This window comes from Nycticebus coucang, chromosome 2 (genome assembly GCF_027406575.1).
Source record: "Nycticebus coucang isolate mNycCou1 chromosome 2, mNycCou1.pri, whole genome shotgun sequence".
NCBI classification, from domain to species: domain Eukaryota; kingdom Metazoa; phylum Chordata; class Mammalia; order Primates; family Lorisidae; genus Nycticebus; species Nycticebus coucang.
Genome location: NC_069781.1, coordinates 166,507,872 through 166,530,155, shown reverse-complemented (window position 1 = coordinate 166,530,155; position 22,284 = coordinate 166,507,872). Strand labels below are relative to the sequence as shown.

The 22,284-nt window shown below is 43.9% G+C and overlaps 1 protein-coding gene across 4 annotated transcripts in view; it reads right to left on the bottom strand.

The window, feature by feature from the left end:
- Positions 1 to 22,284, bottom strand: part of NFATC3 (nuclear factor of activated T cells 3) — a 143,104-nt gene that overhangs the window by 5,501 nt on the left and 115,319 nt on the right. The window contains exon 10 of one of the 4 annotated variants that reach the window (XM_053604677.1): positions 11,733 to 11,859. The exons of the other annotated variants lie outside the window; for them this stretch is intronic. Within the exon in view, the coding sequence (XP_053460652.1) occupies positions 11,733 to 11,859 (127 nt within the window). The remainder of the gene's footprint in view (positions 1 to 11,732; positions 11,860 to 22,284) is intronic. 4 annotated transcript variants of the gene reach the window in all.

Sequence of the window (22,284 nt, the reverse complement as noted above, 5' to 3'; positions counted from 1 at the left end):
TACCGTCGCATCACAGCTCACAGCAACATCCAGCTCTTGGGTTTAAGACGATTCTCTTGCCTCAGCCTCCCGAGTAGCTGGGACTACAGATGCCCGCCACAACACCCTGCTATTTTTTGTTGCAGTTTGGCTGGGGCTGGGTTTGAACCTGCCACCCTCAGTACATGGGGCTGGTGCCCTACTCACTGAGTCATAGGCGCTGCCCATTTCAATTAATCTGTACAACACTTTAATATAACTATTATTCTACTTTACAATTAACTGAGGGTTTGACAGGTCACATAATTAGCCTTAAGTTTACATGCTCAGTAAATAGGGATATCAGCCTCAAAACACCTATCATATTCATAAAGAGGCCAGGAAATAAATTAGATGAAAATGCAAAGGACTTGGGCAAAATGCAGTGATCCTAGGGTAGGGAGAGCAAACGTGGGGATGGTGACAAGAAAAAAAATTAAGTGGTGGTGATGTACCATCACCAAGGTTTTGAGACTAAGGAAACGAATTATCCTGTCTCTGCTAGAAATAAGCTGAGAAGTTTAGAGGAGAAAAGTAGTAGGTTAGGTCTGGAATTGGAATTGGAAATTAGAGTATCCAAATGGAAAAACAGTGGGCAGGGTGGGCAGCCCTGTGGCTCAGTGAGTATGGCGCCGGCACCATATACCGAGGGTGGTGGGTTCAAACCTGGCCCCGGCCAAACTGCAACAAAAAAATAGCCTGGCGTTATGGCGGGCGCCTGTAGTCCCAGCTACTCAGGAGGCTGAGGCAAGAGAATCGCCTAAGCTCAAGAGCTGGAGGTTTCTATGAGCTGTGATGTCACGGCACTCTACTGAGGGTAACAAAGTAAGACTCTGTCTCTATTAAAAAAAAAAAAAACAGTGGGCAGGGAGCTATAGGGACCATCAGAGTAAGAAGAGATTTATACATGGTCATATTCTCATTACAGACCTGGAAGCATGGGAGAAGTTTTTTTTTAGAGACAGAGTCTCACTTTGTCACCCTTGGTAGAATGTCGTAGCGTCACAGGTCACAGCAACCTCCAACTCCTAGGCTTAGGCGATTCTCTTACCTCGGCCTCCCGAGTAGTTGGGACTATAGGCACCCACCACAATGCCCTGTTATTTTTTGTTGCAGTTTGGTCAGGGATGAGTTTGAACCTGCCACCCTCGGTATATGGGGCCGGCACCCTTCTCACTGAGCCATAGGCGCCACCCAGCATGGGAGAAGTTTTGCACTGAAGGGCGGCGCCTGTGGCTCAAGGAGTAGGGCGCCGGTCCCATATGCCGGTGGTGGCGGGTTCAAACCTAGCCCCGGCCAAAAAAAAAACCATAAAAAAAGAAAAAGTTTCACTGAAGAGCAGAGGTTGAAAATAATGAGTGGAAGCGCTGCCTATGGCTCAGTGGGTAGAGCGCCAGCCACATACACTGAGACTGGCTAAAACAACAATTGACAACTGCAATGACAAAGAAAATAGCCAGGCGTTGTGGTAGGCATCTGTAGTCCCAGCTACTTGGGAGGCTGAGGCAAGAGAATCGCTAAAGCCCAAGAGTTGGAGGTTGCTGTGACCTGTGATAACCATGGTACTCTACCCAGGGTGACAGCTTGAGACTCTGTCTCAAAAAAAAAGAAAGAAAGAAAGAAAGAAAAGAAAAGAACGAGTGGAGGCCAGGCGTGGTAGCTTACGCCTATAATCCCAGCACTCTGGGAGGCCAAGGTGTGTGGATCGCCTGTGCTCACAGGTTCGCCTGAGCTCTAAAAATAGCCGGGCATTGTGGCAGGTGCCTATAGTCCCAGCTACTTGGGAGGCTGAGGCAAGAAAATTGCTTGAGCCCAAGAGTTTGAGGTTGCCGTGAGCTGTGACACCACAGCACTCTACCGAGGGTGACAGACTGAGACTGTCTCAAAAAAAAAAAAGAAAAGAAAATGAGTGGAAGGTACATTGTACTCAGATGAGAAGGACAGACTTGGGAAAACAAAAACAAGAAAAAAACAACAACAAAAAAAAGAAAACAAATAAGTGGAGAGGTGATTTTGAATTTAAGTTTGGTTTGGTTTGAATTCAGGCTGTTACTCCAAAATGGAGGTAAAGTTTAAAAAAGGAGAAGATTCAGGTTCTGCCACTAACTTAACTTCATGTGGTATCCTTGGACAAGTTATTTCACATATCTAAAACTCCATTTCCTTATTTTTTATTATTATTATTTTTTTTTTTTGTAGAGACAGAGTCTCACTGTACTGCCCTCGGGTAGAGTGCCGTTTTTATTTTATTTACTTATTTATTTATTTTGAGACAGAGCCTCAAGCTGTTGCCCTGGGTAGAGTGCTGTGGCATCACAGCTCACAGCAACCTCCAACTCCTGGGCTCCAGCGATTCTCCTGCCTCTGCCTCCCAAGTAGCTGAGACTACCAGGCACCTGCCACAATGCCCGCATTTCCTTCTTTATACAAGGACAGTGTTGGACTAATAAGATCTCTTCCAGCTGTAGTAGTCTGTAGTTTTATGCCTACCAACAATTTTCAAGTGGCAGCACTTGCAGGCATAATGGAAATGAAGATTAGGCTTGACTGTGGTTAATGAATGAATATAGAATAGTAAAAAAATAGAGACTACAAGCCAAACAACACTAATTACAAGAGTGAAGATTAAGCAATGCTGGAAAGCTAATCACTAACTGATACAAAGGTATTTGTGTAAGATGACTTTTAAGTAAATAAACTAAACTTACTCCTGACCTGATAGAAATAATTCACCAGAATAGTTTCTATGTAAATGAGAAGTTGTGAGGATGCGTTTCATGAGTATACATTTTTTTCTCTTCTATTACCTCATCAATATAACTGAAAAAACCTCATATGGCATATAAGGTGGGAATATAAGAGGGGCATAAGAGGGCAAGGCAGCCCTTGGTACCTATTATTTCAAGCCACATAAAATGCAAGGAACGGTGTTTTCCATGTGGATTCTGGGGTTTCTATAGGCTAGAGTCATGCTAAGAGGGAGCTCAAAGATGGCCCACGATCTCTGTGCATGATCTGTAACATTCCTCCTATCACATCAGATTGTCAGCCGCCATCATCACTACACTATCCATCTCCCAAATAGGCCTGTGCACTCCTAAAAGGTAAGGAACTTACTAGCGAAGAAAAATTAAGTTCTGATAACAGAATGCATGGATTTTTTTTTTTTTGGTAGAGGCAGAGTCTCACTTTACTGCTCTTGGTAGAGTGCAATGACATCACACAGCTCATAGCAACCTCCAACTCTGGGTTTACGCGATTCTCTTGCCTCAGCCTCCCGAGCAGCTGGGACTACAGGCACTGGCCACAATGCCCGGCTATTTTTTTGTTGCAGTTTGGCCGGGGCCGGGTTTGAACCCACCACCCTCAGTATATGGGGTCGGGGCCCTACTCACTGAGCCACAGGCGCCGCCCTATACATGGATCTTAATATAATCTCATGGAAGCTATTTGGAACTACTAGCTAGTGAAAGTACATTAGCTAGTAGGAAGGAAAGCACATTTGAGACCGAGTCTCTACCTCCGTGGAGTACCATGGCATCACAGCTCACAGCAACCTCAAACTCTTGGGCTCAAGTGATTCTCTTGCCTCAACCTCCCAAGTAGCTCAGATTATAGGCACCTGCTACAATGCCCAGCTATTTTTAGAGATGAGGTCTCATTCTGGCTTAGGCTGGTCTGGAATCCGTGAGCTCAGGCAATCCAACCACATCAGCCTCCCAGAGTCTGCACCCAGCCCACAGAGAATGTTACTAAGACTAACATATGGCATCTGATTTTGACAGTGTCTAGAATATGTAACCAAGTACCCAGTTTACATTTAAGGCATCTTTTCCTATCACTTATCCCTTCCAAAGACAGAAACTTCAGAGATACTCCAGGTTTCTACGAAATATATAATTTTCCAAGTTTTACTCCATTGTTCAAGTTTTAAAGCTATCAGCTGATTAAAAATGATACTTTATCATCAAAAACCACATGATATGTCTTTTTTCTGTGTCTTGTAAAGAAATCAACACATTTCTGGAGGATAAGGGTCCATATCCAGCACTAAGCATACACTTACTGAGTACTTATCATACAATGAAAACATCATTTTCTGAAGCAGACAGGTGGTACTGTTTTTAACAAAATCCTGATCAATGTTGTGTTATATCTGTTTCACCTTACCAAAACACTCCCATTATTTCGAATGGTATGCCTAATCTCACTTAGCTGAAGCAACCTGGAAGGTCTGTGGCATTTTTAGGATTTTAAGACTATGATAAAGTCAGAAAGATTTTCTACAAAGTATCACTGAAGCCGAATACACACAAATATACATTAAAATATAGGATTCGCTTATTTGTAATTTACCAATGGTTAGTAGATTTAAGTTCCAATAGGCCAAAGGCTTTGTTTACCTTATTCTCCACTAAGAATTGCTTAATAACAAGCACTCCATCTTCAGTGCTTATACATATTGAGTACTGAATAAAATTAATGGAAATTGAAACTCTAATACAAAAGGGGGATTTAGAACAATGACAACAAAAATTATGCTCAAGTAATCACTACAGCTGAACACAATAAGAATTTTAGGATACAGACTCAGAATTACAAAAAAGTCCTTTCACAGTCCTTTAGCAATAACTTGAGCAGTGTCAATTATGCAAGTCTTCTGCTATCCTTCTCTATCACACCTACCCCAGGCTGGGTGTTCTGGATTCTTGAGACATCTTTATGTTGGGACTGACCATGGAATAGGTGTTAACTGTAGAACGTTAAAATTATCATGGGTAGGCACAGTGGCTCACACCTGTACTCCCAGTACTCTGGCAGGCTAAGGTGGGTGGGTTGCTTGATCTTAGGACTTCAAGATCAGCCTGAGCAAAAGCAAGATCCCACCTCTAAAACATAGCTGGGTCCCAGTGTGGCAGGAGCCTATAGTCCCAGCTACTCGGGAAGCTGAGGCAAGAGGACTGCTAGAGTCAAGAGTTTGAGGTTGCTGTGAGATATGACATCATGGCACTCTGCCAAGGGTAACAAAGTGAGACTCTGTCTCAAAAAAAAAAGTTATTATTGGTAAGTAAATCTATGATGTATACATAAAATTACCAGCAAACTTGATAAACATAATACTTAAGTTTTTATTTCTTTTTTTTGTAGAGACAGAGTCTCACTTTTATGGCCCTCGGTAGAGTGCCATGGCATCACACAGCTTACAGTAACCTCCAACTCCTGGGCTTAAGCGATTCTCTTGCCTCAGCCTCCCAAGTAGCTGGGACTACAGGCGCCCGCCACAAGGCCCAGCCATTTTTTGGTTGCAGTTCAGCAGGGGCCGGGTTTGAACCCACGACCCTCGGTATATGGGGCCGGCGCCTTATTGACTGAGCCACAGGCGCCACCAAGTTTTTATTTCTGAAAAGTGCTAATGCTTCATTTTTCACTTTTTGTATGTATATATGCATGAATTTATTGATTTATTTTTTATTTTATTTTTTTTTGTAGAGACAGAGTCTCACTTTATGGCCCTTGGTAGAGTGCCATGGCATCACACAGCTCACAGCAACCTCCAACTCCTGGGCTTAAGCGATTCTCTTGCCTCAGCCTCCTGAGTAGCTGTGACTACAGGCACCCGCCACAACACCCAGCTATTTTTTGGTTGCAGTTCAGCCAGGGCCGAGTTTGAACCTGCCACCCTCGGTATATGGGGCCGGCGCCTTACCGACTGAGCCACAGGCGCCGCCCCGAATTTATTGATTTATTTAAACTCTAGTCCATTAAGTATGTGAGATGGCTTTTTTTTTTTTTGAGACAGAGCCTCAAGCTGTCACCCAGGGTAGAGTGCTGTAGCATCACAGCTCACAACCTCCTCCAACTTTTGGGCTCAAGCAATTCTCCTGCCTCTGCCTCTCAAGTAGCTGGGACTACAGGCGTCTGCCATAACACCCTGCTATTTTTTGGTTGCAGCCGTCGTTGTTGTTTGGCAGGCCCAGGCTGGATTCGAACCTCCAGCTCAGGTGTATGTGGCTGGCGACTTAACAGCTTGAGCCATAGATGCTGAGCCTATGTCATTTCCTCTTGAAGCTATAATGAACATTCACCAAAGTTTGCTTGAGTTTACCTTTTTACTTCCTTTTCCTACTCTTCAAGATTAAAGGTATAATTCATTTTCTGGGTAAACAATTTTATGGAGGTTTTTTTTGAGACAGAGTCTGAAGCTGTTGCCCTGGGTAGAGTGCTGTTATGTCATAGCTCACAGCAACCTGCAACTCTTGGGCTCAAGCAATCCTCTTGCCTCAGTTTTCCTATTTTTAGTAGAGATGGAGTCCCACTTTTTGCTCAGGCTGGTCTCTTAACTCTTGAGCTCAAGCAATCTACCCACCTCGGCCTCCCAGAGTGCCAGGGTTATAGGCGAGAGCCACTGCGCCTGGCCTACTTCCTGAAAATATAGAAGGTATCCACAGTAGGCTGCTAATTTTCTCCATTCTTTTCTAGTAATTGAGGTTTAGCTAGTCACAGGGATACCCAGCTACAGACTGTATTTCCTGGCTTCCCTCTTGTAGCTAACTATATTATGTAATTAATTTTCTCCAACGAAATATAAGTAAAAGTGATATATGTATATCTTCCTTATCGCTTGCTTGGCTTCCCTTGCTCCCCACCCGTACTCATGCCTTCGGGCTAAAACTCAGTCAAAGTGGTATCTCTGCTTTGATAAAACTTAATCAGAAGGAGAAACAAGTTGAAAGGAATTCTGATCTCTAAATTATAATGAGGTGTGAAAGAAATTTCCAATGTGGTTAAGCCACTATACTTTGGGATCTCCATTATAACTAACTTAATTAAGAAAATAAAACTCACCATCATAAAGGTGATGGAGGGTGGGTTGAGCTCACAGGTTCAAGACCACACTGAGCTAGAGTGAGACCTCTGTCTCTAAAAACTAGGCGGGCGCTGTGGCAAACGCCTGTAGTCCCAGCTACTTGGGAGGCTGAGGCAAGAGGACTGCTTGAACCCAAGAGTTTGAGGTTGCTGTGAGCTATGATGGCACCACACTGTACCGGGGGCAACAAAGTGAGATTCTGTCTCAAAAAACCCCAAAAAGTCTGGGCCTGGCGCCCATAGCACAGTCATTATGGCGTCAGCCACATACACCAAGGCTGGCAGGCTCGAAACCAGCCCAGGCCAGCCAAACAACAATGGCAACTACAACAAAAAAATAGCCGGGCATTGTGGTGGGCACCTGTAGTTGCAGCTACTTGGGAGGCTTAGGCAAGACAATCGCTTAAGCCCAAGAGTTTGAGATTGCTGTGAGCTGTGTAGTGAGACTGTGCCTCAAAAAAAAAAAAGAATTATCAGAAGAGTCTCTTTCCTATTTTGTTTCTCACTTTGTACATATTCTCTGAATAATCTTGCCCACTTTTGATGTCCAAATCAATTATTTCTAGAGGCCAAACCTGAGTTCCAGAGCCGTAAGTCCACATGACTCTGGCTCCTCTTTAAGATCTTCCTCCATCCATTTTCTTCACTCTCCACATTTAATCAGTCTCTTATCTATCCCTCTCCCCTCCTCGATCCTTCTCATCAGCCTTAATATGGGTAAGTCTACCTAAAGAAAAGCAAACAAAATGCCAGAACCCATATTCCCTTTTATATCTAATTCTTTCTGGCATGGCTTAACATATACATACATTTTTTTGAGAGAGTTTCACTTGGTTACACTTGGTAGAGTGTTGGGGTGTCTTAGCTAACAGCAACTTCAAACTCTTGGGTTCAAGTGATCCTCTTACCTCAGCTTCCCAAGTAGTTGGGGTTACAGTCACCCGCCAGAGGGTGGCGCCTGTGGCTCAGTGAGTAGGGCGCAGGTCCCATATGCCGAAGATGGCGGGTTCAAACCCAGCCCCGGCCAAAAAAAAAAAAAAGATTTCTCTACAGTCACCCGCCATAACGTCCAGCTATTTTTATTTTTTGGAGACAGAGCCTCACTTTGTCACCCTTGGTAGAGTGCATGGCATCACAGCTCATAGCAACCTCAAACTCTTGGGCTCAAGCGATTCTCTTACCTCAGCTTCCTGAGTAGCTGGGTCTACAAGTGCCCGCTACAATGCCAGGCTATTTTTAGAGATGAGAACTCACTCTGGCTTAGGCTGGTCTCGAACCTGTGACATCAGGCGATCCACCAACCTTGGCCTCCCAAGTGCTGGAATTACAGGTGTGAGCCACTGCGCCCGGCTTATGGCTTAACTTTTTCTTTTTTTTTTTTTTTGCAGTTTTTGGCGAGACTGGGTTTGAACCTACCACTCCAGCATATGGGGCTGGCGCCCAACTCCTTTGAGTCACAGGCACCGCCTATGACTTAACATTTTAATTGAAGAAGCTGTCTAGCAGGGTACGGTGGTTCACACCTATAATCCCAGCATTGTGGGAAGCTGAGGAGTGTGAATTGTTCTCCAGGAGACTTGAGTGTGACCCCAACTAGTTAAAAAAATGATAAACTCTGGGTGGCGCCTGTGGCTCAGTCAGTAAGGCGCCGGCCCCATATACCGAGGGTAGCGGGTTCAAACCCGGCCCCGGCCAAACTGCAACCAAAAAATAGCCGGGCGTTGTGGCAGGCGCCTGTAGTCCCAGCTACTTGGGAGGCTGAGGCAAGAGAATCACTTAAGCCCAGGAGTTGGAGGTTGCTGTGAGCTGTGTGAGGCCACGGCACTCTACCCAGGGCCATAAAGTGAGACTCTGTCTCTAAAAAAAAAAAATGATAAACTCAGGTAGGTGCCCAGGTGAGCGCAGGACACAAAGGCAGCAGGATGCCCACAGCCCAAGTCTGAGGTTGCAGTGAACTATGATGCCACTGCACTCTGCTCAGGGCATGGGGTAGGACTCTGTCTCAACAACAAGAAAAAGAAGTTGTCTACACTGATATTTTTATTTTCTCATTTCCTATTCACTCAGCCACCCACTGATCCCTTTACTCCACAGAAACCCTTCTTTTTTTTTACCAAGATCACTAGTGACCAACTTATTGCTTCAAACATGGTTAAGAGCACTAAGCTAACCCTATAAGAAATAAGCTTCAGTCTTGGCTGTGATGTGACGAGGGCAATTTGCCTACTCTATCTACAAGTGACTTCCTTACCCATACATGAAGAAATTATTTTAAATACTTCTGGTTATTAACTCTCCTCTGAGTTTTACTCACACTCACGTAGGAATTAAATCACCACTCCTCTCATGGTTAAATAAGAATAATGTAAGATCACGCTAGACCAGCTTCTGAGAGAAGCCAGGATTTGTTTTTTTTTATTTATTTTTTTTTTGTAGAGACAGAGTTTCACTTTATTGCCCTCAGTAGAGTGCCGTGGCGTCACACAGCTCACAGCAACCTCCAACTCCTGGGCTTAGACGATTCTCCTGCCTCAGCCTCCCGAGTAGCTGGGACTACAGGCACCCGCCACAATGCCTGGCTATTTTTTTGTTGCAGTTTGGCCGGGGCTGGGTTTGAACCCGCCACCCTCGGTATATGGGGCCGGTGCCCTGCTCACTGAGCCACAGGTGTCGCCCGTTTTGTTTTGTTTTTGAGACAGAGTCTCACTCTGTCACCCATGGTAGAGTGCGGTTGCATCACAGCTCACAGCAACCTCCAACTCTTGGGCTTAAGCAATTCTCTTGCCTCAGCCTCCCAAGTAGCTGGGATTATAGGCGCCCGCCACAACGCCCAACTATTTTTTGTTGTTGCAGTTGTCATTGCTGTTTAGCTGGCCTGGGCCGGGTTTGAACCCGCCATGCTCGGTGTATGTGGCTGGCCCCGCAACCACTGTGGTATGGGCGCCAAGCCAGAAGCCAGGGTTTTGATGTCTTGTTTGATGGGTCATCAGTAAGCTTTAGAACCCAACATGTAAAGATTTAGGTAGTGAACATGATTTCTAAGGCCTCTTTCAAATATAATTTTTTTTAAGAGAAAAGTCTCACTCTGTTGCCCAGGCTGGAGTGCAGTGGCATGATCATAAGTCACTGTAACCTCAATCTCCTGGGCTCAAGTGATACTCTTGCCTCGGCCTCTTAAGTAGCTGAGACTACAGGCATGTACCATCACACCCAGCTAATGTTTTATTTATTTTTTATCAAGAAAGAGTCACTTTATGGGCGGTGCCTGTGGCTCAAGGAGTAGGGCGCTGGTCCAATATGCCGGAGGTGGCAGGTTTAAACCCAGCCCCGGCCAAAAACCAAAAAAAAAAAAAAAAAAAGAAAGAGTCACTTTGTCACCCTTTATAGAGTACCATGGGGCCAGAGCTCACAGCAACCTCAAACTCTTGGGCTCAAGCGATTCTCTTGCCTCAGCCTCCCTAGTAGGTGGGACTACAGATGCCCGCCACAATACCCAGCTATTTATTGTTGTTGTTGTTTATCTGTTTAGCAGGCCCAGACTGGGTTCAAACCCACCAGTCCTGGTGTACGTGGCTGGTGCCCTAACTACTGAACTAAGGATGCTGAGCCAATATTTTATTTTTCTGTAGACAGGGTCTTATTACGTTGCCTAGGTTGGTCTTGAATTCCTGACCTCAAATAACCTATCCACCTTGGCCTCCCAATGTCTTGGATTACAGGTGTAAGCCAGCACACCCAGTTCCAAATTCATTTTAAAGTCAAATTGAAATTGAATTTAGGAAATTATAGTCTGTATGTTTACAATTTCTATCACATACTTTCTTAAGCTGCTTTGAGAGTCTTTGAAAAATGAAGTCAACTTGATGGTGTGGAGAGGCTTTGTCCCTGGTTGCTGTTGAATCCAGGGACCTAAGGCCCTAGCCTCTTTCCTCACAAACACTGGCTCTGTTACTAGAGCTTCCTTTTTTTTTTTTTTTGCAGTTTTTGGCCAGGGCTGGGTTTGAACCCACCACCTCCGGTATATGGGGCTGGCGCCCTACTCCTTGAGCCACAGATGCCACCCTAGAACTTCCTTCTAAGTGAAATCCCAGATGAACTACCAGGAGTACAAATAAGGGCCAAGGATAAATATTCTGGGTAACCTCTGAAAAACTTTATATTACTCTGAAGTAATATTTCTTACTTCACATCCATTTATAATGCCTTACATTAAACCTTAAGTGTACTTGACCAGGCTCGGTGCCCATAACACAGTGGTTAAGGCATCAGCCACATACACTGAAGGTGGTGGGTTTGAACCCAGCCCGGGCCAGCTAATCAACTGTAGCAAAAAAATAGACGGGTATTGTGGCCGATGCCTGTAGTCCCAGCTACTTGGGAGGCTGAGGCAAGAGAATCACTTAAGCCCAAGAGTTTGAGGTTGTTGTGAGCTGTGATATCTCCGCACTCTACTCAAGGCCACATAGTGAGACTCTGTCTCCAAAAAAAAGAAAGAGTACTTGACCAGAAATGAGTTATCTTATGCACCTGATTAACAACCAAATTTACTCATCACCAAAGCCATAAAATTAATACGTATAGGACTCCTCTCTACTTTGATTTAATAAATCTAATTAAACAGTTCCTTGCATTCAATCCCAGACTAAATTATAAGCACAGGTCTGAGATTCTGAATGTGGTTAGATTTAAAAAGCATAGTCTTTAAGTGTAGCTCACAGATAATGGGTAGGGCTACCAAGAAGGTGCCTGTGTATACCCCCTCCTCTACAGCACATGCAAATCCAGCCACTGCATGCAAGTACCAGACTTGGGCACAAAAACAATGACACATTTCAATCAACACTCACCCTCTAGGTTCTCCAGATAGGAGCTGGACATGAGAGCACACTGTGGTGTGGCCATTTCTCTGATGAACCTGACGGTTGGTGTTCCAAGTCAGACATAAACTGGTCTGTGTCAAAGACGACAACATCACTACCAAATGGAACAAACCAGAGGGTGAACTTAATCTACTACAGTGTCCAGCTTTTTTTCTATACTCAAGAGGAATTTAATATTCCTTTACCTGTCAATAACTGCATAAGATGACTCCCCACATTTTATTAGACAATATGAATATTGGAGTCCAATTATTTAGGCAATGGATGATTTTCTTTCTATTTTTTTTTTGTAGAGACAGTGTTTTACTTTATTGCCCTCGGTAGAGTGCCATTGTGTCACACAGCTCACAGCAACCTCCAAATCCTGGGCTTAGGCGATTTCCTTGCCTCAGCTTCCCGAGTAGCTGGGACTACAGGCGCCCGCCACAACGCCCTGCTAGATGGATGATTTTCTTAAATAAAAGGGTGATAACTTTAGAAGAGTTACAATTACAGGGGGCGGCGCCTGTGGCTCAGTCAGTAAGGCGCCGGCCCCATACACCGAGGGTGGCAGGTTCAAACCCGGCCCCGGCCAAACTGCAACCAAAAAATAGCCGGGCGTTGTGGCGGGCGCCTGTAGTCCCAGCTACTCGGGAGGCTGAGGCAAGAGAATCGCTTAAGCCCAGGAGCTGGAGGTTGCTGTGAGCTGTGTGAGGCCACGGCACTCTACCGAGGGCCATAAAGTGAGACTTTACCGAGGGCCATAAAGTGAGACTCTGTCTCTACAAAAAAAAAAAAAAAAAAAGAGTTACAATTACAGGTTTCAGGTATAAATTCAGTTTCAAATAAACTAGTTTTTTTTTTTTTTTTTTTTTTTATAGAGACAGAGTCTCACTTTATGGCCCTCAGTAGAGTGCCGTGGCCTCACACAGCTCACAGCAACCTCCAACTCCTGGGCTTAAGCGATTCTCTTGCCTCAGCCTCCCGAGTAGCTGGGACTACAGGCGCCCGCCACAACGCCCAGCTATTTTTTGGTTGCAGTTCGGCCAGGGCCGGGTTTGAACCCACCACCCTCAGTATATGGGGCTGGCGCCTTACCGACTGAGCCACAGGCGCCGCCCTAAATAAACTAGCTTTTATTAGATTAAATCTATTAGTATTATAGTTCCCAAATACTTAGCTATGGCTACTGTAGAATTATCTGAGCACCTGATAAAAATATAAACTTGTGGGCGCTTGATAAAAATATAATCAAGACCACAAATCAAAATCTCTAAGGCGGCTTGGTACCCGTAGCACAGTGGTTACGGCGCCAGCCACATACACCAAAGGTGGCGGGTTCAAATCTGGCCCAGGCCAGCTAAACAACAGCTAAAGAACTGCAACAAAAAAACAGCCAGGCGTTGTGGCAGACGCCTGTAGTCCCAGCTACGTGGGGGGCTGAGCCAAGAGAATTGCTTAAGCCCAAAAGTTTGAGGTTGCTGTGAGCTGTGATGCCACGGTACTCGACTGAGGGCGACACAGTAAGACTCTGTCTCAAAAAAAAAAAAATAATAATAATAATAAAAAATAATAAATAAAACAAAATCTCTAAGGCTGGCATCCCAGAAAACTACATCCATAATGAAATCTGAGAGTCCCAGAGGAATATTTCTTTTTTTTTTTTTTGAGACAGAATCTCACTTTGTAGCCCTCAATAGAGTAGGGTAGCGTCATAGCTCACAGCAACCTCAAACTCGTGGGCTCAAATGATGCTCTTACCTGAGCTTCCTGAGTAGCTGGGACTACACAACGCCTGACTATTTTTACAGACAAGGTCTCACTCTTGTTCAGGCTGGCCTCGAACCTATGAGCTCAGGCAATCCACCCACCTTGGCCTCCCAGTGTGCTAGGATTACAAGCATGAACCACCATGCCTGGCCTATCTAGAGGAATATTCTTTAAATTAAAATTCACACCTATTAGAAATCTATGAAATCAACTGAGCAACTTGAAACCAGTATTTTAAAAAAAGAGAAATAGAACAAAATAAAAGCAGGCTGCATTCTTTCTAATAAAGGTTAAGAATAGGTTTGTGAGACTTTTATGTTAGTAGTATATATGTTTTTGTGTGTATGATTAGATCATGTTATAAAGCATTTCTTATTAAGAGAAGCTGTCAAAAATGTTCAAATATCCTATACCAGGCTGGGTAGAGATTCACACCTATAATCCTAGCACTTTGGGAAGCCAAGGTGAGAAGATCACTTGAAGTCAGGAGTTTGAGACCAAGGACAACATAGTAGGACCCTGTCTCTACAAAAACAAAAAGTAAAAAAGTTTACTGGGCATGGTGGCATATACTTGTAGTCCTAGATGCTCCGGAGAAAGAGGCAGAAGGATCATCTGAGCCCTAGAGTTTGAGCTTAGGGTGAGCTGTGATGATCCTACTGTACTCTAACTTGGGTATGCAGAGGGAAACCCCGCCTCAATTAAAAAGAAGAAATTGGGCGGCGCCTGTGGCTCAAGGAGTAGGGCGCCAGTCCCATATGCCAGAGGTGGAGGGTTCAAACCCAGCCCCGGCCAAAAAAAAAAAAAAAAAAAAAAAAAAAACACACACACAAAAAAGAAGAAATCACTTTGTGCCCGTAGCTCAGTGGTTAGGGCACTGGCCACATGTATAGGGGCTGGCAGTTTAAAAGCAGGCCCGGGCCTGCTAAAAAAATAATGACAATAACAAAAAAAGGAGCTGGGCGCTGTGGTGGGCACCTAATAGTCCCAGCTACTTGGGAGGCTGAGGGCAAGAGAATCACTTAAGCCAAAGAGTTAGAGGTTTCTGTGAGCTATGATGACACAGCACTCTACCAAGGGCAACATAGTAAGACTCTGTCTTAGAAAAAAAAAAAAAAAAGGCTCAGTACCAGTAGCTCAGTGGCTAGGGTGCCAACCATATACACCAGAGCTGGTGGGTTTGAACCCCACCCAGGCATGCCCAACAACAATGACAACTACAACACAAAAATAGCCAGGCATTGTGGCAGGTGCCTGTAGTCCCAGCTACTTGCGAGGCTAAGACAAGAGAATTGCCAGAGCCCAAGAGTTTGAGGTTGCTGTGAGTTGTGACACGATAGCACTCTACTGAGTGTGACAAAGTGAGACTCTGTCTCAAAAAAAAAAAAAAAAGAAAGAGCGAAAAGAACCCTTATAATATAATAAAAAAAAAACTATGAGAAGAGGAATTAATACCCAAAATACACAAATCACTTGTACAAGTCAACAACAAAAATTAAAATATAAGCATAGGATTTGAATAGACATTTATCCCAAACAAGATATAAAAATGGCAAGATATATAAGCATGTGAAAAGATGCTCAACTGGGCAGCGCCTGTAGCTCAAAGGAGTAAGGCGCTGGTTCCATATACTGGAGATAGTGGGTTCAAACCCAGCCCCAGCCAAAAACTGCAAAAAAAAAAAAAAAAAAAAAATTATGGGCAGCACCTGTGGCTTAGTGAGTAGTGCACCAGCCCCATATGCCAAGGGTGGCGGGTTCAAACCCAGCCCCGGCCAAACTGCAACCAAAAAATAGCTGGGCGTTGTGGCGGGCACCTGTAGTCCCAGCTGCTCAGGAGGCTGAGGCAAGAGAATCGCATAAGCCCAAGAGTTAGAGGTTGCTGTGAGCCATGTGACATCACGGCACTCTACCCGAGGACGGTACAGTGAGACTCTGTCTCTACAAAAAAAAAAAAAAAGAAAAGATGCTCAACCTTATCAGCCATTAGGTATATGTGAATCAAACCCACAGATTCCTTGGCCAGGTGTGGTGGCTCATGCCTATAATCCTAGCACTCTGAGAGGCTGAGGTGGGTGGATCCCCTGAGCTCAGGAGTTTGAGACCAGCTTGAGCAAAGCAAGACCCCATCTCTAATAAAAATAGAAAAACTAGCCGGCCATTGTCTTGGGCACCTGTAGTCCCAGCTACTTGGGAGGCTGAGGCTTGAGCCTAAGAGTTTAAGATTGCTGTGAGCTATGATGCCATGGCACTCAACCCCAGGGCAACTCAGTGAGAATCTGTCTCAAAAAAAAAAAAAAGCCACAGATACCATTATATAACCATTAGGATGAATATTACTAAAAAATGGAAAATAGCCTCTTTTCCGTGGGACCTCCAAGGTGATCAGCTGCTTCAGGATGAAGCTTCCCAACCACCACTGGCTGCCAGAAACTCTTGAAGTGGATGATGAACACAAAATTGATACTTTTTTTTTTTTTGAGACAGAGTCTCACTATGTGGCCCTCGGTAGAGTGCCATGGCGTCGTAGCTCACAGCAACCTCAAATTCTTGTGCTTAAGCGATTCTCTTACCTCAGCCTCCCAAGTAGCTTGGACTACAGGTGCCCTCGAAAATGCCCAGCTATTTTTTGGTTGTAGATGTCATTGTTATTTGGCAGGCCCGGGCTGGATTCAAACCTGCTGGCTCTGGTGTATGTGGCTGGCATTCTTGCTGCTGAGCTACAAGTGCTAAGCCCAAAATTCATACTTTCTATGAGAAGCGTATAGTCACAGAAGTTGCTGCTGATGCTCCAGTGAAGAATCGAAGGATTGAGTTCCAAATCAGTGGTGGGAATGACAAGCAAAGTTTGCCTATGAAGCAGGGTGTCTTGATCCATGGCTATGCCTGCCTGTTACTGAGTAAGGGGCATCCTGTTATAGACCAAGGAGAACCGGAGAAAGGAAGCAGAAGTCTATTCGGGGTTGCATTGTGGATGGCAATCTGAGCATTCTCAACTTGGTTACTATAGAAAAAGGAAAAAAAGGATATCCCTCGACTGACTGATACTACAGTACCCAGTGTCTGGGGCAGAACAGAGCTAGCAGAATCTGCAAACTTTTCAATCTGTCTAAGAAAGATGATGCTCACCAATATGTTGTGAGAAAGCCCTTAAACAAAGAATGTAAGAAACCTAGGACCAAAGCATCCAGGATTCAGCATCTTATAACTCCACGTGTCCTGCAACATAAACACCAGCATATTGCTCTGAAGAAATAGCATACTAAGAAAAATAAGGAAGAGGCTGCCAAATATGTTAAACTTTTGGTCAAGAAAATGAAGGAGGCCAAAGAAAAGCATAAGGAACAGATTGCCAAGAGACGCTGTCTTCTCTGACACCTTCTACTTGTAAATCTGAATCCAATCAAAAATAAAATTTTTTGAATAACAAATGAGATCATATCTCAAAAAAAGTGGAGGCTTGGTGCCTGTAGCTCAAGTGGCTAAGGCACCAGCCACATACACCAGAGCTGGCAGGTTCGAATCCAGCCTGGCCCTGCCAAAAAACAATGATAACTACAACCAAAAAAATAGCCGGGTGTTGTGGCGGGCGCCTGTAGTCCCAGCTACTTTGGAGGCTGAGGCAAGAGAATCACTTAAGCCCAAGAGTTGGAAGTTGCTGTGAGCTGTGATGCCACAGCACACTACCCAGGGCGACAGTTTGAGGCTCTGTCTCAAAAATAAAATAAAATAAAATAAAAAAACAAAAAAAAAAGGAAAATAATGTGCTGGCAAGGATGTGGAGAAATTGACACATTTATGCACTGTAAATATACAATGGTGCAGCTGCTATGAAAAAAAGTCTGGCAGTTCTTCAAAAAATTGAACACTGAATTACCATAAGACCTAGCAATTCTACTCGTAAATTTATGCAGTAGGATTAAAAACAGCAACTCAAACAGAAACTTGTATACCCATATATACCAATAGTGGCCAAAAGATAGAAACAACCCAAGTGTCTTTCAGCAGATGAACAGATAAACAAAACATGATATATATACACAATGGACTATAATTCAGACATAAAAATGAAATTTTGATGTATGCTTACAATATGGATGAACCTTGAAAACATTACGCTAATTGAAATAAGACAGACAAAAGAAGACAAGTATTGTGTGATTCCCCCTTATATGAGATACCTAGAGTAGGAAAATTCACGAAGACAGAAAGTAAAATAGAGGTTAACATGAGGTGGGAGGTGGGAGACAAAAACAGGAATTACTGCTTAATGGGTATAAAGCTGTTGAGGTGATGAAAAAAGTTCTGAAAATAGTGGTGGCAATTACACAATGTTGTGAATATATTTAATGTCACTTATTCATACACTTAAAATGGTAAATTCTATGTTATATATATTTTAGCACAATAAAGTTTTTTGTTTTTTTTTTTTAAGAGACAGAGTCTCACTTTATTGCCCTCGGTAGTGTTTTGGCATCATAGCTCATAGCAAACCCCAACTCCAGAACTTAGGCGATTCCCTTGCCTCAGGCTCCCAAGTAGCTGGAACTACAGGCACCCACCACAACATCCGACTATTTTTTTGTTGCAGTTTGGCTGGGGCTGTGTTGGAACTCGCCACCCTCGGTATACGGGGCCAGCGACCTACCCACTGAGCCACCAGGTGCCTCCCACAATAAAAAATTTGTTTCATTCCGGCGCAGTGGCTCGTGCTGGTAATCCCAGCACTCTGAGAGGCTGAGGCAGGTAGATCCCCTGAGCTCAAGAGTTTGAGACCAGCCTGAGCTAGAGTGAGACTCTGTCTCCAAAAAAAAAAAAAAAAAATAGCCAGCTGTTGTAGTGAGCGACTGTAGTCTCAGCTACTCAGGAGGCTGAGATAAGAGAATCGCTTAAGCCCAAGAGGCTGAGGTTACTGTGAGCTATGACGCAATAGTACTCTACTGGGGGTGACACAGTGAGACTCTGCCTCAAATTAAAAAAAAAAAAAAAAATTTTTTTTGTTTGGCTGGGCTCAGTGGCTCACACCTGTAATCTCAGCACTTCAGGAGGCCAAGGAACTCAAGAGTAGCCTGGACAACATAAGTGAGACACCATTTCTACTACAAAAAATTTAAAAATTAGGCTCAGTGCCTATAGCTCAAGCAGTGAGGGTGCCAGCCACATACACCGAAGCTGGCTGGTTCCAATCCAGCCCAGGCCTACCAAATGACGACAACTACAACCAAAAAATAGCCGGATGTTGTGGCAGGCACCTGTAGTCCCAGCTACTTGGGAGGCTGAGGCAAGAGAATCGTTTAAGCGAGTTTAATCGTTTAAGGGAGTTTGTGGTTGTTGTGAGCTGTGACACCATGGTACTCTACCCAGTGTGACATAATGAGACTCTGTCTCAAAAAAATTTTTTTGAAATTAGCTATGCATGGTGGTGCTTGCCTATAGTCCTAGTTACTCAGAAAGCTGAGACAGAGGATTGCTTTAGCCCAGGAATTCAAGGTTGCAGTGAGCTGTGATCACACCACTGCACTCCAGCCTGGCAGACAGTGCGAGATAGTCTCTTAAAAAAAACATAACAATTGGTGGCACCTGTAGCTCAGTTGGCAGGGTGCCAGCCACATACGCCTAGGGTGGCAGGTTCGAATCTGGGGCTGCTAAGCAACAATGACAATTGCAACCAAAAAATAGCTGCGTGTTGTGGCAGGCATCTGTAGTCCCAGCTACTTGGGAGGCTGAGGCAAGAGGATCACTTAAGCCCAAGAGTTTGAGGTTGCTGTGAGCTGTGATGCCACAGCACTCTACCCAGGGTGACAGTTTGAGACTCTGTCTCAAAACAAAAAACAAAAAACAATTTTGCTTAAAAATAAATAGACTTTGGGTTTTCTCATGGAGAACATTTTATAAAATGAATGAATTAGGTTTTCACAGTACTAACCATTAATAAAGGCTTGGAAACTTTTATAAATCTTTTACAATTTCTAAATTTGGGTAAGGATCTGTTCTGTTTTGAAGTTTAAAAAATCAGCTAAGGGCAGCGCCTGTGGCTCAGTCGGTAGGGCGCCGGCCCCATATACCGAGGGTGACGGGTTCAAACCCGGCCCTGGCCAAACTGCAACCAAAAAATAGCCGGGCGTTGTGTGGGCACCTGTAGTCCCAGCTACTCGGGAGGCTGAGGCAAGAGAATCCCTTAAGCCCAGGAGTTGGAGGTTGCTGTGAGCTGTGTGAGGCCATGGCACTCTACCGAGGGCCATAAAGTGAGACTGTCTCTACCAAAAAAAAAAAAAAAAAAAAATCAGCTAAATATTTGGGGAAAAGATAAATGAAATTTTCCTACTTATCCAAGCTAATTTCTCAGTTTACCAAGTTGCTTACTTTAACCACCTTATCATAGTAGAGGTGTTTCTGGTTTATACAAAATAAGTCAATGACCTTCTGTGTATATGAAAACACAGGCGGGGGCGGCGCCTGTGGCTCAGTCGGTAAGGCGCAGGCCCCATATACCGAGGGTGGTGGGTTCAAACCCGGCCCCGGCCAAACTGCAACCAAAAAATAGCTGGGCGTTGTGGCTGGCGCCTGTAGTCCCAGATGCTCGGGAGGCTGAGGCAAGAGAATCGCTTAAGCCCAGGAGTTGGAGGTTGCTGTGAGCTGTGTGAGGCCACGGCACTCTACAGAGGGCCATAAAGTGAGACTCTGTCTCTACAAAAATAAATAAATAATTAATTAATTAAAATAAATAAAATAAAAAATGAAAACACAGGCTTTGGAATCCTTCCAACACTTAAACTGGATTGATGAGCTGGCAGAAGTTGTTTAATCATTCTTTTTTTTTTTATTTTTTTTTATTGTTGGGGATTCATTGAGGGTACAATAAGCCAGGTTACACTGATTGCAATTGTTAGGTAAAGTCCCTCTTGCAATCATGTCTTGCCCCCATAAAGTGTGACACACACCGAGGCCCCACCCCCTGTTTAATCATTCTTTTTTTTTTTTTTTTTTTTTTGTGGTTTTTGGCCGGGGCTGGGTTTGAACCCGCCACCTCCAGCATATGGGACCGGCGCCCTACTCCTTGAGCCACAGGCGCTGCCCTGTTTAATCATTCTTAATCTGTTTACTTATTTATTTGAAGAGGAGAGTGTCTTTTGAAATATATGTGTAGGTATTATATCATGTTCTATAAAAATGCAATTACTACTCAAACTGACAAAAGATTCATAAATCATATAAATGTAAAAAAATTCTCATAGCAAAAGCCATGGCACATTCAGGGAAAAAATTTGTAACTCATACCTAAGTAAGCTAATGAATTTAACAATTAAAGGTTTCTATAAATCAGTCAGAAAACTAAGCAAAGGTTGGGCTTATGCCCATGATCCTAGCACTTTGGGAGGCTGAGGCAGGTACAATGCCTGAGCTTACGAGTTCCAAATCAGTGAGCTAGAGAGAGACCTTGTCTCTAAAAAATAGGAGAGTGTTGTGTTAGGCACCTGTAGTCCCAGCTATTTGGGAGGCTGAGCAAGAGGATCACTTATGTCCAAGAATTTGAGGTTGCTGTGAGCTGTGACCCCAAGGCACTCTACTGAGGGCAAGTAAGCAAATAAAAAGATCAGATTTCTGACCAAAGATTTTTCTCGTAAGCATATAAAAAGGTAAATAATCTTACTCCTAAGTGAAATGCAAATTATAACTATACCAACATGCACCTGCAATCCTAGCACTCTGGGAAGCTGACTCAGGAGGATCACTTAAGCCTAGGAGTTTGAGGTTGCAGTGAGCCATGATAATGCCACTATATTCTAGCCTGGGCAATGACACAGTGAGATTCTGTCTCAAAAACGAAAAACAAAAACCTACAGTGAGAAGCTATTCCCACCTATCCTATGTCAAGTAATAAAGCATTTGAAAACAGAATGGCTTGGTGAAGGTATAAGGCAAAGATGGAGAACCTTTTTATGTTGGAAGGCTACATTAATTTAGCTATAATCAAATAAGGCCATATTTAAGAAACTTCAATTAGATATACATAAAAATACATTTGTCTGTAAAAATCATACTACTATGTATTTAATAATTTCAAAAAATAAAACTATTTTTTTTTGTAGACAGAGTCTCATTCTGTCACTCGTGACATCATAGCTCACAGCAACCTTTAACTCCTGGGTTCAAGTGATCCTTTTGCCTCAGTAGGACTACAGGCACCTGCCACAACGTGTGCCTAGTTTTTTTGTTTTTTCCCCCCTATTTTTAGTAGAGACAGGGTCTCGCTCTTGCATAGGCTGGTCTTGAATTTCTGAGCACAGGTAATCCACCTGCCTCTGCCTCCCAAAAGTGCTAGGATTACAGGAGTGAGCCACTGGACCAGCCTTAATTGATAATTTTAAAGTTAACCTTTTTTTTGGAGGGTAGGGAGATAGTCTCACTTTGTTGCCCCCGGTAGAGTGTCATAGCATCACAGCTCACAGCAAACCTCAAACTCTTGGGCTCAAGTGATTCTATTTCCTCAGTCTTCCGAGTAGCTAGGACTATAGGAACCCACCACGACGCCCAGCTACTTTTAGAGATGAGGTCTCACTCTGGCTCACTCTGGTCTTGAACCTGTGAGCTCAGGCAATCCACCTTGCTTGGCCTAACCAACCTTTTAATAACATTGCCACGTCTACTTTTTGTTGGAAAGCATGGAGATTTTACCGTGGAGGTCAATTTCAGTTCATCCTCTAGATGGGTATCAGTCACTCGTGACCTTAACCTTCTGTTAGGTAGGAGAATATAGATTTGCAGTAGT